Source organism: Drosophila melanogaster, chromosome X, assembly GCF_000001215.4.
Source record: "Drosophila melanogaster chromosome X".
Taxonomy (NCBI): Eukaryota; Metazoa; Arthropoda; class Insecta; order Diptera; family Drosophilidae; genus Drosophila; species Drosophila melanogaster.
This window is the reverse complement of record NC_004354.4, coordinates 2,470,382-2,488,046: the sequence shown is the minus strand read 5'-3', so window position 1 is coordinate 2,488,046 and position 17,665 is coordinate 2,470,382. Positions and strand designations below refer to the sequence as shown.

Here is a 17,665-nt window from a genome sequence, read left to right as displayed (position 1 = left end):
AACAACTAACTATTACTTTATCTATCTATCCAGGAATGTTCTGACAATACCGAAGGTCCTAGCTGTGAACGATGCGCTGCTGGCTATGTGGGTGATGCCACCCGTGGAACAATTTACGACTGCCAACCCGATGAAGGCTACCCGATCCCGAGTCCTCCGGCACCCGGCAACCAAACTTTGGAATGCACGGCCTATTGCCAAATAGAGGGCATCTATGATTGCCGCGGCAACGAATGCCTGTGCAAGAGAAACGTGATTGGTGATCAATGCGACCAATGCCGCCCTGGAACCTATGGACTGTCTGCTCAAAATCAGGATGGCTGCAAAGAGTGCTACTGCTCTGGATTGGCCAGCCAGTGTCGTTCGGCAGCTCTGTACCGCCAGCTAATACCGGTGGACTTTATTCTTAACGCACCATTAATTACAGACGAAAGCGGAGCTGTCCAGGACACCGAGAACTTAATTCCCGACATATCTAGGAATATGTATACCTACACGCACACCTCCTATCTGCCCAAGTACTGGAGTCTTAGGGGAAGTGTGCTGGGCAACCAGCTATTCTCGTACGGTGGCCGCCTGTCGTACAGTCTAATAGTGGAGTCATATGGCAACTATGAGCGTGGCCACGATATTGTGCTTATTGGCAATGGATTGAAGCTCATCTGGTCGCGACCCGATGGAAATGAGAATCAGGAGGAATACAATGTCCGATTGCACGAGGACGAGCAATGGACCCGCCAGGATCGCGAATCGGCACGACCGGCTTCTCGGTCTGATTTCATGACTGTGCTGTCGGATCTACAGCACATCCTAATCCGAGCCACACCCAGAGTGCCCACACAAAGCACTTCGATCGGCAATGTCATTCTGGAGAGTGCGGTGACCACAAGGACGCCAGGAGCTACGCATGCTTCCGACATCGAGTTGTGCCAGTGCCCATCCGGATACGTGGGCACCTCCTGTGAATCATGCGCACCTCTTCACTACCGCGATGCTAGCGGATCGTGCAGCCTGTGTCCTTGCGATGTTTCCAACACGGAGTCGTGTGACTTGGTCAGTGGCGGATACGTTGAATGTCGTTGCAAGGCACGTTGGAAGGGCGATCGGTGTCGCGAGATCGGTGAGTGAAGAATTTAAAGTATCGTTACTCATCAAATGACATTTTGTCCTTTTGCCGGTCCACCCCATTTATAATCACTGGCCTTTAGCGCCAATCTTCTGCATATCAAACTACAAAAAATAGTCTCATATCTCTGATATCACTGTTCTTTAGGGCCGTGTCCAATTCAAGTTCCAGGTTATACACCGTATTCGCGTAAATGTACTAGTAGAAGAGACCTTTTCCCATTTTGAGCCTATTTTAATTTTAAATACCCACTTAGATTTTGTCAAAGTAACATTAGGTCGAAACTAGGACTGTCCGTTAAAAAAAAAAAAAAAAAAAACAATTGCTTCGTAAATTGAAGAACTAGAGCCAGAACCCTAATGAATGTAAACGTTTTAAAGCAATACGATTTGGTGTAACCTTTTACCATTTTTCGACCATTGGAAAGTGCACAATCTAAGTTGTAGGTATTACACGATCGGATACCCGATTAATGAAATCTTACCTATTTGATTTATTTTCTCCTTTCTCTCTCTCGGACCTTGTTTTCCATTCTTTTTCCGTCATGAACTCTGAACCCCATCGAATTTCGATACCAACAATATTTAAAACCAAAAATAAAAAAAAATAAAAAAAAAATGTAAATGTAATTTTTTCAATCATCAAAACCAACAAAAATCCCATCCATCCACATTCTAGACACATCGCCCATTATCGAAGATCCGCCCCAGATATGTGATTTAAGCAGGGGATTCTGTTGCAGCGGCTTTCAGTTCGATATCGCACCGAATGAGACAATCTCGTTCAATGACACACTGCAGATATATAAGGGCAACAGAATCATAGGAAATATGACCAAGCTGCGCTACGGCTGTCCATCGCGAGGTTCGCTCCAATCTCTCCGATCCACCGAATCGAACCACTGAAAACCACTCAGGCGTTTGCAAAACATCACAACTGTTGCTTTCCTAATACTCGTTCCTTTATCTCTCACACCGGCACTCCACCTAAAACTCCACTCTACACCCTCTATAAAGAATCTTCCCAGCTTAGATATGTGTAAAGATCTGTAGATCTGTGTGTAGAGCGAATCTAACTCGTAAATCTGTGGCCTAAACCCCAAGTAGTCCCCCAAGTGGGATGTATCCACAACTATTGTAATTGAGTTAGCTCCTGTATACCGCCTCTCCGCCTCTCTTTCTCTGACTCTGTATCTGACCTTTCGGTGACTTAAATACCACTTAGCTAGTCTATGTGTCTTAGTACTTGTCTTACCCCAACGTAGTTTTTGCTCTCTATGTACAGATGCCAGGCTAGTGCCTCTGCTCCTCCGAACCCTCTTTGGCAAGTCCAAACATAACGCTCTTGTCTCTGTCTCTGTCTCTGTGTGTATCGAATATATAATGTGTATCTTAGCTACCAGTCTATAACGTCAGCGACAACAAAGCCAACAAATATTGGCCCCGAAACGCGTTGAAGTAGCTTATGACATTGCCATACTTATAGACACTTATAGCCACTAACCCAAAGTTAAAAACATACTTCTAAATACCAACGTGCGATTCATAATTCCGGGACACGAATATACACGGTTATATCGATAGCTCTAATGACTAACAATTAGGTGACCTTAATGACATACTGACTAAACTATTAAGAAGCAGCGTATCTATTATTAGTTTAATAAAAACTACGCTGTAATGTAGTTACTTCAAATATTAAGACTAACCATTAAAAATAACTTCGATAATCTTGAAACGCACTTTCTTCGTGTTTGTTAACCCATCTGTCACTTAACCCTCGAATCTATAAGTAAGCTGGAGTCATCACAATTCAGAGGATGCGAATTTTAAGAAACCAAAATTAAACCCCTAATTAAACCGCCTGGCTTTGTGCCCAACTAGGAGTCATTAAGCCGCAACCACATGTCACTAACACACACTAAGGACCACTTTAGACGATTTGAGTTCCCATACGAGTTTCTTATATTAAAAATACTGAAATGATTCAACCACCTGTCGTTTGGATCCAAATATTATCAAAGCAAAATTAAATGTAAGAACTCGAATGAGATACCGACTCGTATAGAAGGGGCTTTACTCACACCGCAAGAAACTCAGTTTGTGGGAAACCACCAGGGTTATGAAAGCATTTGTCTAATCGATGTTCCTCGCCACCCTAGACACCAACGATCCAACGGATATCGGTACAGAAGATCCCGTGCTCACCCAGATTATCGTATCGATTCAAAAGCCTGAGATCACCATTGTGCCCGTAGGCGGTTCCATGACCCTCAGCTGTAGCGGTCGAATGCGTTGGAGCAATGTGAGTAAACATGACTTTGATTAGCGTCATAGTATATATTTTATCCAGGTTATCCAAGTTATGTAATGCTTATGTATAACACATCGAATTTTATATCATCCAGAGTCCAGTCATTGTGAACTGGTACAAGGAGAACAGCCGCCTGCCAGAGAATGTTGAAGTCCAAGGCGGAAATCTGTACCTGTACGATCTACAGGTCAGCGATTCTGGAGTCTACATCTGCCAGGCCGTCAACAATGAAACCGCCAGCGTGTTTAAGGACACTGTATCCATTACCATAACCAGTAAGTAATGCTCATATGTCCGCAAATGTGTATCAGTGCATTAATCATTCGCTTAACCTTATATAAATTGCGGCATTTATCAAAGGATATGCCCAGGAAATGCTGGCACGCTACGGTATTTTACATTTTTAAACAAAAGATATGATTTTGTATATGAATATAACCACATTAAGCACACCATTATCTATGAAAGTCATATTGACGCTCAGTATCATTTTCTTTAACTTAAAATGTACCCCACAGAGAAAGACCAGCTCTCACCGGCTGAGATTGTGAATTTGCCGAGCCACGTTACATTTGAGGAGTACGTGAACAATGAGATTATCTGCGAAGTACTTGGCAACCCAGCACCCAGAGTCACCTGGGCGCGAGTGGATGGCCATGCGGATGCCCAAAGTACCCGGACATACGACAACCGCTTGATCTTTGATTCGCCAAGGAAATCGGACGAAGGCCGCTATCGCTGCCAGGCGGAAAATGACCAGAACCGAGATGAGAAGTACGTGATCGTCTATGTTCAGAGCAATCCGCCCCAGCCGCCGCCGCAACAGGATCGATTGTACATCACACCGGAGGAGATTAATGGCCTGGCCGGCGAGTCCTTCCAGTTGAATTGCCAATTTACAAGTGTTGCCTCTCTGCGCTACGATTGGTCGCACAATGGTCGCTCCTTATCCTCTTCGCCCGCGCGAAATGTTGAGATCCGTGGCAACACCCTGGAAGTTCGCGATGCCAGCGAAAGCGACTCCGGCGTCTACACCTGTGTGGCGTATGACGTACGCACCCGCCGCAACTTTACCGAGAGCGCCCGTGTTAACATCGACCGACGCGAAGAACAACCATTTGGGTGAGTAAAAAAAAAAAAAAAAGTCCCTAGAGGACTGTACTTCTTATATAGAGTTTTGATGAGAATGATGATCTTGACGGATTCACTTATAAATCACAGCAACAAACCGATCATCGAGAGCTTGGAGCAGAATATCCTGATCATCCAGGGCGAGGACTATAGCATCACCTGCGAGGCGAGTGGATCGCCATATCCATCGATCAAGTGGGCCAAGGTGCACGACTTCATGCCCGAAAATGTGCACATTAGTGGCAACGTGCTGACCATCTATGGAGCACGATTCGAGAATCGCGGTGTCTACTCCTGCGTTGCCGAAAATGACCACGGATCAGATTTGTCCAGCACAAGTATCGACATTGAACGTAAGTTTTCAGCAGTCCATGACCCCTATATGTACTATATAGAGTCTATATAAGCTGCGGTTAAAGAGCGAGTGAACTTGGGCTTGTGCTTTTATAACATGAAGTGAAATGGGGTTGGCAACAAGTCGGCGATGAAGACTTCCTTGACCGCATCTTCTGTTAACTCATTCTTTCTAACAAACAAATACACATAAGACAGAAAAAAAAGGTAACCCACTAACGATGCCTTTGCTCTATTTCGTACTGTTGTCTCTCTTCCATCACAAACACTGATTACCTTGGCCCCTTCTCAAAATCTTAATTTGCATTACCCTGTGCCTTAACCCAACCCAATCCAATCCAATCCAATCCAATCCGATCCTTGATCTAATTTAAACCCAAAACTTCGCCATGCAAGTGCACAAGAGTGGAGTTGGTAATAAGACAGGTCCACACAGTCTGATCCTAATACTAATTGGTGCCACCACTGTGGTTTACTTGCTTGCAGCCCGGGAGCGGCCGAGTGTAAAGATTGTATCGGCGCCCCTGCAAACATTTTCGGTTGGCGCTCCGGCATCCCTCTACTGCACGGTAGAGGGAATTCCCGATCCGACCGTCGAATGGGTTCGTGTGGACGGCCAACCGTTGTCGCCGCGTCACAAGATCCAGTCACCCGGCTACATGGTGTAAGTAGTACAACGTTCGGACTCTCAAGCTTCAGCTACTTTATACATACTTAATAATTCTCTACAGAATCGACGATATTCAGCTCGAGGATAGCGGAGACTATGAGTGTCGCGCAAAGAACATAGTCGGCGAGGCGACCGGCGTGGCCACCATTACCGTCCAGGAGCCAACTCTCGTCCAGATAATTCCCGACAACAGGGATCTTAGGCTGACGGAGGGCGATGAACTCTCACTGACCTGCGTTGGCAGCGGCGTCCCAAACCCGGAAGTCGAATGGGTTAATGAAATGGCCTTGAAACGGGATCTCTACAGCCCACCGAGCAATACAGCGATCCTTAAGATCTACCGAGTGACCAAGGCGGATGCAGGCATATACACCTGCCATGGCAAAAATGAGGCGGGTAGCGATGAAGCTCACGTTCGCGTTGAGGTCCAGGAACGGCGAGGAGATATCGGAGGAGGTATGTTGGGATGTAATTGAAAAGTGTACTATGCAAGTAAGCTGATATAGAAATCATTTCCATCGTTGTTAATTCCTGCAAGAATAAACTTTAACGTCAAGCTTGAAATGCATTTTACAGTTGATGATGATTCCGACCGGGATCCCATAAACTACAATCCGCCACAACAACAAAACCCTGGCATCCACCAGCCGGGCAGCAACCAACTCCTGGCCACCGACATTGGCGACAATGTGACCCTGACCTGCGACATGTTCCAACCCCTGAACACGCGCTGGGAACGCGTCGACGGGGCACCACTGCCCCGCAATGCCTACACGATTAAAAACAGGCTGGAGATTGTGCGCGTGGAACAGCAAAATCTGGGCCAGTACCGCTGCAATGGAATCGGTCGCGATGGCAACGTTAAGACCTATTTCGTTAAAGAGCTGGTCCTTATGCCCCTGCCCCGAATCAGGTTCTACCCGAATATTCCGCTGACCGTGGAGGCGGGTCAGAATTTGGATGTGCACTGTCAGGTGGAAAACGTGCGTCCGGAGGACGTTCATTGGAGTACCGACAACAATCGACCACTGCCCAGGTAGGGGAAATACCAAAACATGAGGGGAAAGTGTTTATACCTGATACTACTAACTTCTTACCTCATTCCTCTTACCACCCATCTGACTCTACTCCAGTTCGGTTCGCATTGTGGGCAGCGTCCTGCGCTTCGTGTCCATCACACAGGCAGCTGCCGGTGAATATCGCTGCTCTGCCTTCAACCAATATGGAAACCGATCGCAGATCGCAAGAGTGGCAGTAAAGAAGCCCGCCGACTTCCATCAGGTTCCGCAGTCCCAGTTGCAACGGCACCGCGAGGGCGAGAACATTCAACTGCAATGCACGGTGACCGATCAATATGGCGTAAGGGCTCAAGACAATGTTGAGGTGAGTGTCCTCCTGTCACCGAAAACCGCTTGAATATCAAAATATCAATAGCAAAACATTAAGAACGTCCGTTCTCTTGAGCATATGAATGCTAGCCTTCTAGCCATAAACTGGGTCTCTATATCTTCAGTAATGGAATGACGTTTTCATGTCCGTTACAGTTCAACTGGTTCCGCGACGACAGAAGACCCCTGCCGAACAACGCCCGTACGGATAGCCAGATCCTGGTGCTGACCAATTTGCGACCCGAGGATGCGGGTCGCTACATCTGCAACTCATACGACGTGGACCGTGGGCAGCAACTGCCCGAAGTGTCCATCGACTTGCAAGTACTAAGTGAGTAATCGCTACACGTTAGGTTTTCTGAGGCACCGGTATCTCCGACTCCGGTTTAGAGGTGGAGTCGGGTCCGCCGGTTCGCAGTCAGAAGATGTCGAGTCCGACAAGCCACCTTACTTCCATTTCGCCCCTGAAAAGAAAGAAAAGAAAAAAAGAAAAGAAACGAAACGAAAGACCCACTCAAAAATGGGCTTACTTCAAAGAAAATCAATTTTGAACAAAAGCTTGTTAGGCCAGCCCGAAAACCAAACCAAACCAAACTAAATAAATAAGAAATTGCGAAAAGAGTAATAATGCTTAAATGTATAAGAAAAGAAAGAATTTTCAAGGATTAGGCTTTGTTAAGCAGGTTTGATCGTTCGCTGATTTTACTAATTCCCCACTCAATTGAATGACACATATATACATATATATATACACACACACATATATATATATATACATATATATATATATATATATAATACTCTTATATATATAAACACATCAATGTACTCGTATCTGTTAGCCTAAACTCAAAATCGACCATAAGAAAATGGCACGCAGTCGATGTCAGATAAACACCCTGTATATACGCAAACGGAAATTGTCAGACCCCCCCCCCCCCCACCCAACAACTAAAATCGAGCAATATCTTTATGTATATATATATGTCCAGCACTATAGGCAGCGGTTGCAGGGTCCTACGAACACACTCTGTATATAACAAATGATCAGCAAAAGATATCGAAATCATTGAACGAACTTGGTGGTGGAGTGACAAACGAAGGGGACAACTACCAATCATGTAGTAATTTTTAGTAACAAGATCCATTGCATGCAAACAATGTCCGAATCCGAAGATTTTCCGAATGTTGTTCCATTAGTTTTTTTTTTTTAACCAATTGAAATTCTAGCAACCTAAGCTCTGAACAATCGAAATTATACACCACACGCACACCTATATATATAAATATATAATATATATATACGAACATTCTTACAACTTGATAAATCTTAAGCTTACCTAAATGGCTGCCAAAAACATTTCTAATACGATACATTTAAGTAAAGCCCACTTAAAGTGAGAAATAAACATATTATTAACATTAAAAACTTGCACAGCGAAATGTGTAAAGCAAATTGTAACATTTTCTTTTTATTTACATTTCAAGCTCTTGCAGAGTCCATTTGTCGAGCATAAAATTGTTATATTTATTCATTTGTCCGAACAAATTAGAAGAGCAAACTCTGAACATATGCAATAGTTATACAAATTGTTTGAAAACTCAAAAAAAAAAATATAATATATGGTACTATACTTGTGGATCTGCACGGGTATTCAGAGCATCGGTTGACCGATTCTGGCCATTTTTTCGTTGCGTTTTAATTAACAACATATAAAAAAAAAAAATAAATAAACATTCTGGTGTCGGCTCCTCTCTCTCTCTTTATTCGCCACTGACCCTTGGTGTTGTTTGTCTATATCGGTCCCATTAAAAGTTAAGCTAATTATATTATGATTTTATCTTATTTATCGTGGTTATTGGTTGTCAACTGTTTGTTTGTGTTTTTGTGAATTAATAAGTGTAAATCAACGACAAGCTAATTATCTATAATTTAAGCACTGCACACAATCCACTGCCATTTCCACCACTCCATTCTGGAGTTTCTACAACTTCACTGAATTCGCACCGAAAGCACAAGGAAAAAAAACAATAACGAAGGAATCCGGCACCAATTAAATTGTAAATAATAAATGTAGCTTCAACTTTTTGGTCCTGAATCAGTCAAAATCAGTCAAACAATCAGTTGCAAATGAATCAGTTCAACGAATTCGTTGAGTCGTAGGTTTTACAGTTCCACCTACTTTTTTTTTATATGCAAATGGAACACAATAATTAATTTGATAATTTGATATTTATTTCTTCCTCTCTCACGCTCTTCTCTCTCTCTCTTCCACTTTCTTACATGTGCGCTTGTTGAAATATTTTTAATTACCCTTTGATTTGACTTGACTTAAACTGTTAATTTGGTAAATGCTATATATGATATGGTACACTGTGTGCGCTTTTGCTGTTCCCATGTCGAAAAATCGAAAAACAAAAACATTAAAAAAAAAACCGAAAAACAAAAAAAAAACCGAAAAACACACAAAACACAAACAAATGTAATGGTATGGCATGCAACTGCAATCAATCAATGATCTATCAATCGAACGAACGACGCGACTACAACTGCCCAGGAGCTCCCCAGTATCCTTACAATCGGTTCAAGGGCGGTGTCTCCCTGAAGGACACGCCCTGCATGGTTCTGTATATTTGTGCAGGTGTGTTACAGCCACTGCCGCCTAACCAAATCTAATCGCAGCGATCCTCCATTATACGATTTCTATATTATTTTTTTTTTTGTATTTTATTGAGTTCCCTTGATTTTGTTTGACCTTTTATTTTCGTTTATTTTGCATTTGTTTTGTATTATTATTCTAATGATCTTTATATCTGTATTATGTACTGCCTAACCCTAGATCAAAATAAGTTTTATAAAAAAAAAAAAGAATCAAAAATAATACCAAAAACCTGTAAGAAGTTGCTTTAATGAAACTCCCCCAGCCCACCAACACGCCCACTAATGCACATAGTCCCACGAGTATCGGTTCGATTAGTAAAGCACCATCGCAATCGTTCCAGCATGTGTGGATTCCCGATTATTTGTAACATTACATTGTCCAAAGTACAGCATACCCTAGTTGCATACATAAGACCCTTGGGCTTTCAGTTCTATACATATTAAGGGTTTAGGGACCAACACTAACCAAGGGCTTTGGTTCTGCGGCAGCTGTAAACTCTTGCTAATGTTTTACTTTGTGCCCTTTCAAAAAAAAAAAAAAAAAAAAAAAAAAAAAAACCGCAAAATTACGATCTAAAAAAAAAACGCCACAGACTTTAAGAGCAGCAAACTGTCGTCCGCGAAGCCCATTATTTCCGGACCAGCCACCACTCGGGCTCCAGCCATCTCGTACGTCTGCCAACCCAACGACTTCAAGTGCGTTTCGCATCCGCACACTTGCGTCAGAGCCAACATGGTGTGCGATGGGATTTACGACTGTACGGATCACTCTGACGAGTTCAACTGCATCGCCGGCAAGGGAAGCGGCAAATCCGAATCCAACTCGGGATCAGGGAGCTTTAAGCGCTGGAAGAAGAGCCCAGAGCAAGGAAGGAGAAGCTTGGCGAAGGCCGTTAAGAATCGGAAGCTGAGGAAGCGCAGCTTCGGTTGGTCCCAATGTTTTGTCTCTATCCTCACCGCAAAAGCTTTCTCTCACTTTATACCCTGGTATCGCTGTCTAATACTGAACTGTACCTATTTGTCTCCAAGTCCTCCTACCCCCAGTTCCACCTCTATCCGATCCCACCCAATATTCTATCCCTAGTCCCAACTATCTTTTCAATCCTTTCGCTGCCTGTCCAATTACGTAATGCTCCTGGGTGCACAAAATCGTAGAGTTGAAGCGATTGCAATCGGGCACTCAAATGGAGGCTACCTAATCGGTCGATAGACGACTGCGATGAACGACCAACTGCACCAAAAGAAAGCAAGCGAGATCCAAAAATGGAGAAACGTCGAGCACACACGCACCTAGATGGGGTTAACATGTAACAAATAACGATAAGCGATAACCAATCGATCAATACTTTTGCAGCGCTGTGCGGGTTAGCAATATAACAGGTTCTAACCGTGGATGTTTGTGAATTTGCATGCGGCTGGCTACAGAGTTACTAACTTAATAACCCAATCTAGACATAAGAACAATAAACATTTTGTAAATAATACGAGACACTGCCAACAATACACCTACACATATGAGCGCGCACTCTAAGTCACATGATCTTCGATAGCTAAGTACTCGAAATTTTGTAAAGTGTACCCTTAACCGTATCTACCTTATATGTATATTTGTCAAACCAAAAACCGAAATCAATCATCTGTGATTTTAGTGGTAACCCGTGTCCAAATTAGAACTGTAGAATTCAAAACGCTCCAGATGAATGATGAACGAAAACCAGTACAAAACCAATCTAAAAGATCCCATATGTAACACCCCATGTATTCGTATTTGTGTGATTCGATCCGTAGCAGTATTGAATAATAGTAGCTCCATATAATGTAGTTCACCTCACCAATCCACAAAGTCCCTCTCTGTCGCCTCTCTAAATGTATATCGTATATCTATGTATTGTCTAACTAGGAAACCAAATTCCAAAACGAAACAACTAAAAAATGCCGAGATGCGATGGAAGTCGAACGATAATCCTTAAAATTAATTGAAATACATGTTTTGTACATTTTTTGTTTATATATACATAAATGCAGAACAAATATGAACGTATCGTTCGATGACTATCGATCTCCTTCTGTTTGAACGACCAATTTAGACATGTAATTTTGCTAACTGTTTTCTCTTTCTGTGTATTTTTTACTATCTTACTCCCATTTCCATCGCTCACCAACACACAAACACGAATAAACCACCCACACAAATACACACACATAAACACACGAACACACCACATGCACCCATGCGCACTTGTGAATTGTCGCTGAATTGTGATCGTTCCGCCGACCATCCTTGTCCACCTTGTCGACCTGTCGCCTTCTTTCAATGTGCGTGTGTATCTGGTGTCCTATTGACGATTGACGGCTGATGGTTGGCGATATCAGCGGCTACCCCGCCACCCAACAGCCCCATCTACCTGCCACCGCAATTGCCAGCAAAGAGCCGCGACTATAGCCTCAAACTGGACGATCAGTCCTCGAACCTGCGAGCGGGTGAATCCACCGATGTCGAGTGCTACTCCTCCGATGACACCTACACAGACGTGGTGTGGGAACGCTCTGACGGGGCTCCACTCAGCAATAATGTCAGGGTTAGTACGCAAAATACTATGGCATATACTATCTTCTAACTCTCGAGTCCTTACCACTGTCTACTCTGAATTAGCCAATACTTATCTTTTTGGGCCTGATTCCTATTGCTAACGTAATCGTCCTTTGATTTACAGCAAGTGGGAAATCGTCTGGTGATCAGTAATGTGTCGCCAAGCGATGCCGGTAACTACGTGTGCAAGTGCAAGACGGACGAAGGGGATCTGTACACCACCAGCTACAAACTGGAGGTCGAGGATCAGCCTCATGAACTCAAAAGCTCCAAGATAGTTTACGCCAAGGTTGGCGCCAATGCCGATTTGCAGTGCGGGGCCGATGAAAGTCGACAGCCCACCTATCGCTGGTCTCGCCAATACGGCCAACTTCAAGCGGGACGCAGTCTAATGAACGTAAGTCCCTCATACAAAGGAAAATTACAAACCTTGATCAACACCCTTTGTCCATTTTAGGAGAAACTGTCCCTGGACAGTGTGCAGGCAAATGATGCCGGTACGTATATTTGCACCGCTCAATACGCCGATGGTGAGACTGCAGACTTCCCCAATATCCTGGTTGTGACTGGGGCGATTCCCCAGTTCCGGCAGGAACCTCGCAGCTACATGAGCTTCCCCACGCTGCCAAACTCTTCGTTTAAGTTCAACTTCGAGCTGACCTTCCGACCGGAAAACGGTGACGGTCTCCTACTGTTCAACGGACAAACCCGCGGAAGTGGCGACTACATCGCACTTTCGCTCAAGGATCGCTATGCGGAGTTCCGTTTTGATTTTGGTGGTAAGCCAATGCTGGTGCGAGCTGAGGAACCACTGGCGCTGAATGAGTGGCACACGGTTCGTGTGAGTCGCTTCAAGAGGGATGGTTACATCCAGGTGGACGAACAACATCCGGTGGCCTTCCCCACCCTGCAGCAAATACCCCAACTGGATCTGATCGAAGATTTGTATATTGGCGGAGTGCCCAACTGGGAGCTCCTGCCCGCCGATGCTGTTAGCCAGCAAGTTGGCTTCGTGGGCTGCATCAGTCGCTTAACTCTGCAAGGACGCACCGTGGAACTGATCCGTGAGGCGAAGTACAAAGAGGGCATCACGGACTGCCGGCCATGTGCGCAAGGACCTTGTCAAAACAAGGGAGTCTGCTTGGAGAGCCAAACCGAGCAGGCCTACACCTGCATTTGCCAGCCGGGTTGGACTGGAAGGGATTGTGCCATTGAGGGCACCCAGTGTACGCCCGGAGTCTGTGGCGCCGGACGCTGCGAGAATACGGAGAACGACATGGAGTGCCTGTGCCCACTGAACCGATCCGGAGATCGATGCCAATATAATGAGATTTTAAATGAGCACAGTCTCAACTTTAAGGGCAACAGCTTTGCGGCCTATGGGTGAGTTATCAATAGCTCAAAAATAAAGTTATATCTTATCTAAGTACTGAACATTTCTACTTTCCGCAGAACTCCTAAAGTCACCAAGGTCAACATAACGCTCTCCGTACGTCCGGCAAGTTTGGAGGACTCCGTGATTTTGTATACTGCAGAATCGACTCTGCCCAGCGGCGATTACCTGGCACTGGTACTGCGTGGTGGTCACGCGGAGCTCTTAATAAATACGGCAGCTCGATTGGATCCCGTGGTAGTGCGATCTGCTGAGCCACTGCCCCTGAACCGCTGGACAAGAATTGAGATCAGACGTCGCCTGGGCGAAGGAATTCTACGGGTGGGCGACGGACCAGAGCGAAAGGCCAAGGCCCCAGGCTCGGATCGAATTTTGTCCCTTAAAACGCACCTCTATGTGGGCGGCTACGATCGCTCCACGGTCAAGGTCAATCGGGACGTGAACATCACTAAGGGCTTCGATGGCTGCATCTCCAGGCTATACAACTTCCAAAAACCTGTCAATCTCCTAGCGGACATTAAGGATGCGGCAAATATACAGAGTTGTGGGGAGACTAATATGATCGGAGGTGACGAGGATAGCGACAATGAGCCACCAGTTCCGCCTCCAACTCCAGATGTTCACGAGAACGAACTTCAACCATATGCGATGGCGCCGTGCGCCAGCGATCCATGTGAAAACGGAGGAAGCTGCAGTGAACAGGAGGACGTGGCCGTATGCTCCTGTCCTTTCGGATTCAGTGGCAAGCACTGTCAGGAGCGTAAGTCAAATACAAAATACAAATAGGGGAGCAAGGACATCTAAACCTCATCACAAATCTAATTGCAGACCTCCAACTGGGCTTCAATGCCTCGTTCCGAGGCGATGGGTACGTTGAGCTGAATCGAAGTCACTTCCAACCAGCTTTGGAGCAATCCTACACTTCTATGGGCATCGTCTTCACCACCAACAAGCCGAACGGTCTGCTGTTCTGGTGGGGCCAAGAGGCCGGAGAGGAGTACACCGGACAGGACTTTATAGCTGCCGCAGTGGTGGATGGCTATGTGGAGTACTCAATGAGGCTCGATGGCGAGGAGGCGGTAATCCGGAACAGCGATATCCGCGTAGACAATGGGGAGCGACACATTGTGATCGCTAAGCGGGACGAAAACACCGCCATTCTAGAGGTTGATCGCATGCTGCATTCGGGTGAAACCCGACCCACCAGCAAAAAGTCGATGAAGCTGCCGGGCAATGTTTTTGTCGGTAAGTGTTCTTATAATCATGGATATAAAAAAAGCATTGGTTATGATTAATAATAACCATTCATTAATTTTCCAGGTGGCGCTCCTGACCTCGAGGTGTTTACGGGTTTCCGATACAAGCACAATTTGAACGGCTGCATTGTGGTCGTCGAGGGCGAAACTGTGGGCCAAATTAATCTTAGTTCTGCTGCCGTTAACGGAGTGAATGCCAACGTCTGTCCCGCGTAAGTAAGCCTAAATCTAAGCTAAAATCCAGAAAAGAAAATCCCAGGCTTTGCCACTTATCAATCCTATGCCTGCGACTAGTCTATGGAGTCCTTCTAGCCTTGTGCACCAGGAGATCGATACTAATGTAGTTATGGACCACCACGTGATTGGCAAGGATCTCAGTTTCTTCGACGAGCTGGATCAACCACCACCGGTGCATATCTTATATCCGCGTCCCAAAATCAACGAGTTTCCCACCAACAAGGCTCCCCGAGTGGTACTACCACTATCACTTTCCTTATCGATACTAATTTTTAGTTATCGGTTATCGGTGATATCCTTGTGTCTATTGCCCGCTCCAAGCTAAGCTAGTATAGCCAGTGTTGTAACGGAAATGACATCGAATCATAAGGCGAAATCGTTAATCGCCATCAGTTGACTGTGGAAACTGTACCCCTTACATAAACATAAAAGGAATTTTGTTCCATTTTTGTTAACCTAATATAAGGGCGGCTATGACACTTCTCAAGTCCATGTGGCAACATAATATTTGAGCTGTTTTAGCTAGATCGTTTAAAGCCCATAAAGGGCTCTTTACTCTTAAAAATAAAATCAAAATCAACCTATGATGTTTTAAATTTAAATCTGTGTAGACATGTGTCTGCAGTACAATATTTAAAACCGTTTGAGTATCTCTTAGGTTTTGAAAGTCTTTAGTCATTCCAAATATAGGTATAACAAGTGTCATAGCAGCATATCCTAATCCATTTACAATATAGTCAAATACATTTGAAGGTGTTACCATTGAAATTATCGTGCCATATCATTGAAGAATATCATGTTATATTATACAAAGTATATTAGAACGGCAGCCGGATAAAGTAAAATAGATAATCGACTATATTAAGCTATCATAAAGGACATTAAATACATAAGAGTTTTTTTTTCCTAGTTAAATAGTTAGCACCAAATCAGACATATGCGGAGTTCACACATATGGTATTGTTACAGATCCTATCTAGTATTAGCCAATTCTTACTGGATTGTACTCCTTTCGAAGCCAAGCTCAGGTCACACAACTCTAAAGCTATATATTTGATCATACCCGAACACCAGTTATCTATAGGTAGAAAACTCTTGCATAGATAGGTAGTTCAACGTAACCATATCCTATAGGAAAAACCCTTAAAACAGATATCTGTGCAATCTATCCTGAGATACGGTAGCTTTAGCTCAATGTAGTCGAAATGTACTCTGCTTTGTGACCATATCTATGAATACTATTATTATTGTTACCAGCAAGGAATACCTATAAACCATATGAAACAATTATAAAATTATATATAATTTTACCAGATCTCAAAAAGCTGACTACGTTATTATTTGATACAGCTGTGTATTATCCAAGCTTATTAGCTAGATGTTCTTATAAAGATGGGTAGTTCTGAGATGCATAGTTTCCCAATTATTTAAAATAATATAATATATGTCAATAAAATAATAATATGGCATGTAAGAAGTTATAAATTCAAATTTACATTGACATTGAGTGTACGAAGAAAACCATAGTTCTTCTTCGCGTTGAGGCAAAGTCTGAAAATGCAGTTTGGCGAGGCTTTTATCAAATTTTATCAAATATAAGTAATGTATTTATTAAAGTTAGACCGCACACATTTGATTTTATAATAATTTTTTATAATAATTTTTTAATTACAAGTTTTTATTTTTTTAATTTATTTACAATTTCTCTCGTTTCTTCATTTTATTTAATTAGTAACGACGATCCACTGGGAGGAACCGAACCGCCAGTCGTCTGAGGACACAACCAACAGCCGAAACTAGCTTTTTAATTAAACATTAACAAATGAAACAAAACGAACAACAATTTTTATATATACAACATATGCATAAGCCCAAGAAAATCCACAAAAATTGAATATTATATCACTTACACATAATATAAAAAAAACAAAAACAAAAGAGAAACGATCACTTCAACTACAATTGCTTCTTCGATCCTTAAGTCTAAGTTAAAGATTGTAGCAAGGAAAAATGCGAAAATATCACAAACATTTATTTAACAAAAACGCCATGCAAGAAGTGAAACGAAACAGATACAATAATGCAACTAATGCAAAATAATACAGAAAATACAGTTAAAGCCTAGAACCCTAAGAACTTACTAACTAACTCGAGCAACAACAACGCATACTAGCCAACTGCAACCACAAAATCCACAATAGTGAAGGCATTTTAATCATAATTTTAGTCTCTAGCTTATACCTATGACTACGACTCTTTTTTTGCCAGCCCAGTGTAAAAAGTTGGAGATCGAAAATTGGCCCTACACACATACAAGACCACGTTATTGATTAAAAACCAATTGATAATACACCTACATACATATAATGATAAATGAATTACTAAGAATGCAACTATTGTGAACGAGCGAAAACCGTTGAGTGGATAAAAGCGAATGCAGAAGATATATTAAAATGAAATCAACAACAGTCTGGAATGTGTTTAATTGTGGGAGGAGTTCTTCATTCATAAATCATCATTTCCATAGATCATCTTCATCTCTATT

The 17,665-nt window shown here is 43.3% G+C and overlaps 1 protein-coding gene across 25 annotated transcripts in view; it reads left to right on the top strand.

Annotated features, from left to right (window-relative positions):
* trol (terribly reduced optic lobes) overlaps nt 1-17,587 on the top strand; it is a 74,968-nt gene extending 57,381 nt beyond the window's left edge. For 8 of the 25 annotated variants that reach the window (NM_001258565.3, NM_001103399.4, NM_001297893.2 and 5 more), the window contains 17 exons: nt 34-1,120; nt 3,288-3,430; nt 3,534-3,714; nt 3,958-4,561; nt 4,661-4,923; nt 5,411-5,588; nt 5,656-6,050; nt 6,171-6,630; nt 6,728-6,977; nt 7,139-7,313; nt 12,018-12,223; nt 12,359-12,631; nt 12,692-13,617; nt 13,687-14,387; nt 14,456-14,872; nt 14,948-15,095; nt 16,853-17,587. In NM_001258565.3, coding sequence (NP_001245494.2) covers nt 34-1,120; nt 3,288-3,430; nt 3,534-3,714; nt 3,958-4,561; nt 4,661-4,923; nt 5,411-5,588; nt 5,656-6,050; nt 6,171-6,630; nt 6,728-6,977; nt 7,139-7,313; nt 12,018-12,223; nt 12,359-12,631; nt 12,692-13,617; nt 13,687-14,387; nt 14,456-14,872; nt 14,948-15,095; nt 16,853-16,895 — 6,450 coding nt within the window. In that variant the 3' untranslated portion in view covers nt 16,896-17,587. Of the gene's footprint in view, nt 1-33; nt 1,121-1,804; nt 1,991-3,287; nt 3,431-3,533; nt 3,715-3,799; nt 3,830-3,957; nt 4,562-4,660; nt 4,924-5,410; nt 5,589-5,655; nt 6,051-6,170; nt 6,631-6,727; nt 6,978-7,138; nt 11,789-12,017; nt 12,224-12,358; nt 12,632-12,691; nt 13,618-13,686; nt 14,388-14,455; nt 14,873-14,947; nt 15,096-15,177; nt 15,521-16,852 lie in introns of those variants that run through there. The other 17 variants (NM_001258563.3, NM_001258569.3, NM_001258568.3 and 14 more) reach the window with 11 other exon arrangements.
* The last annotated feature ends 78 nt before the right edge of the window (nt 17,588-17,665 follow it).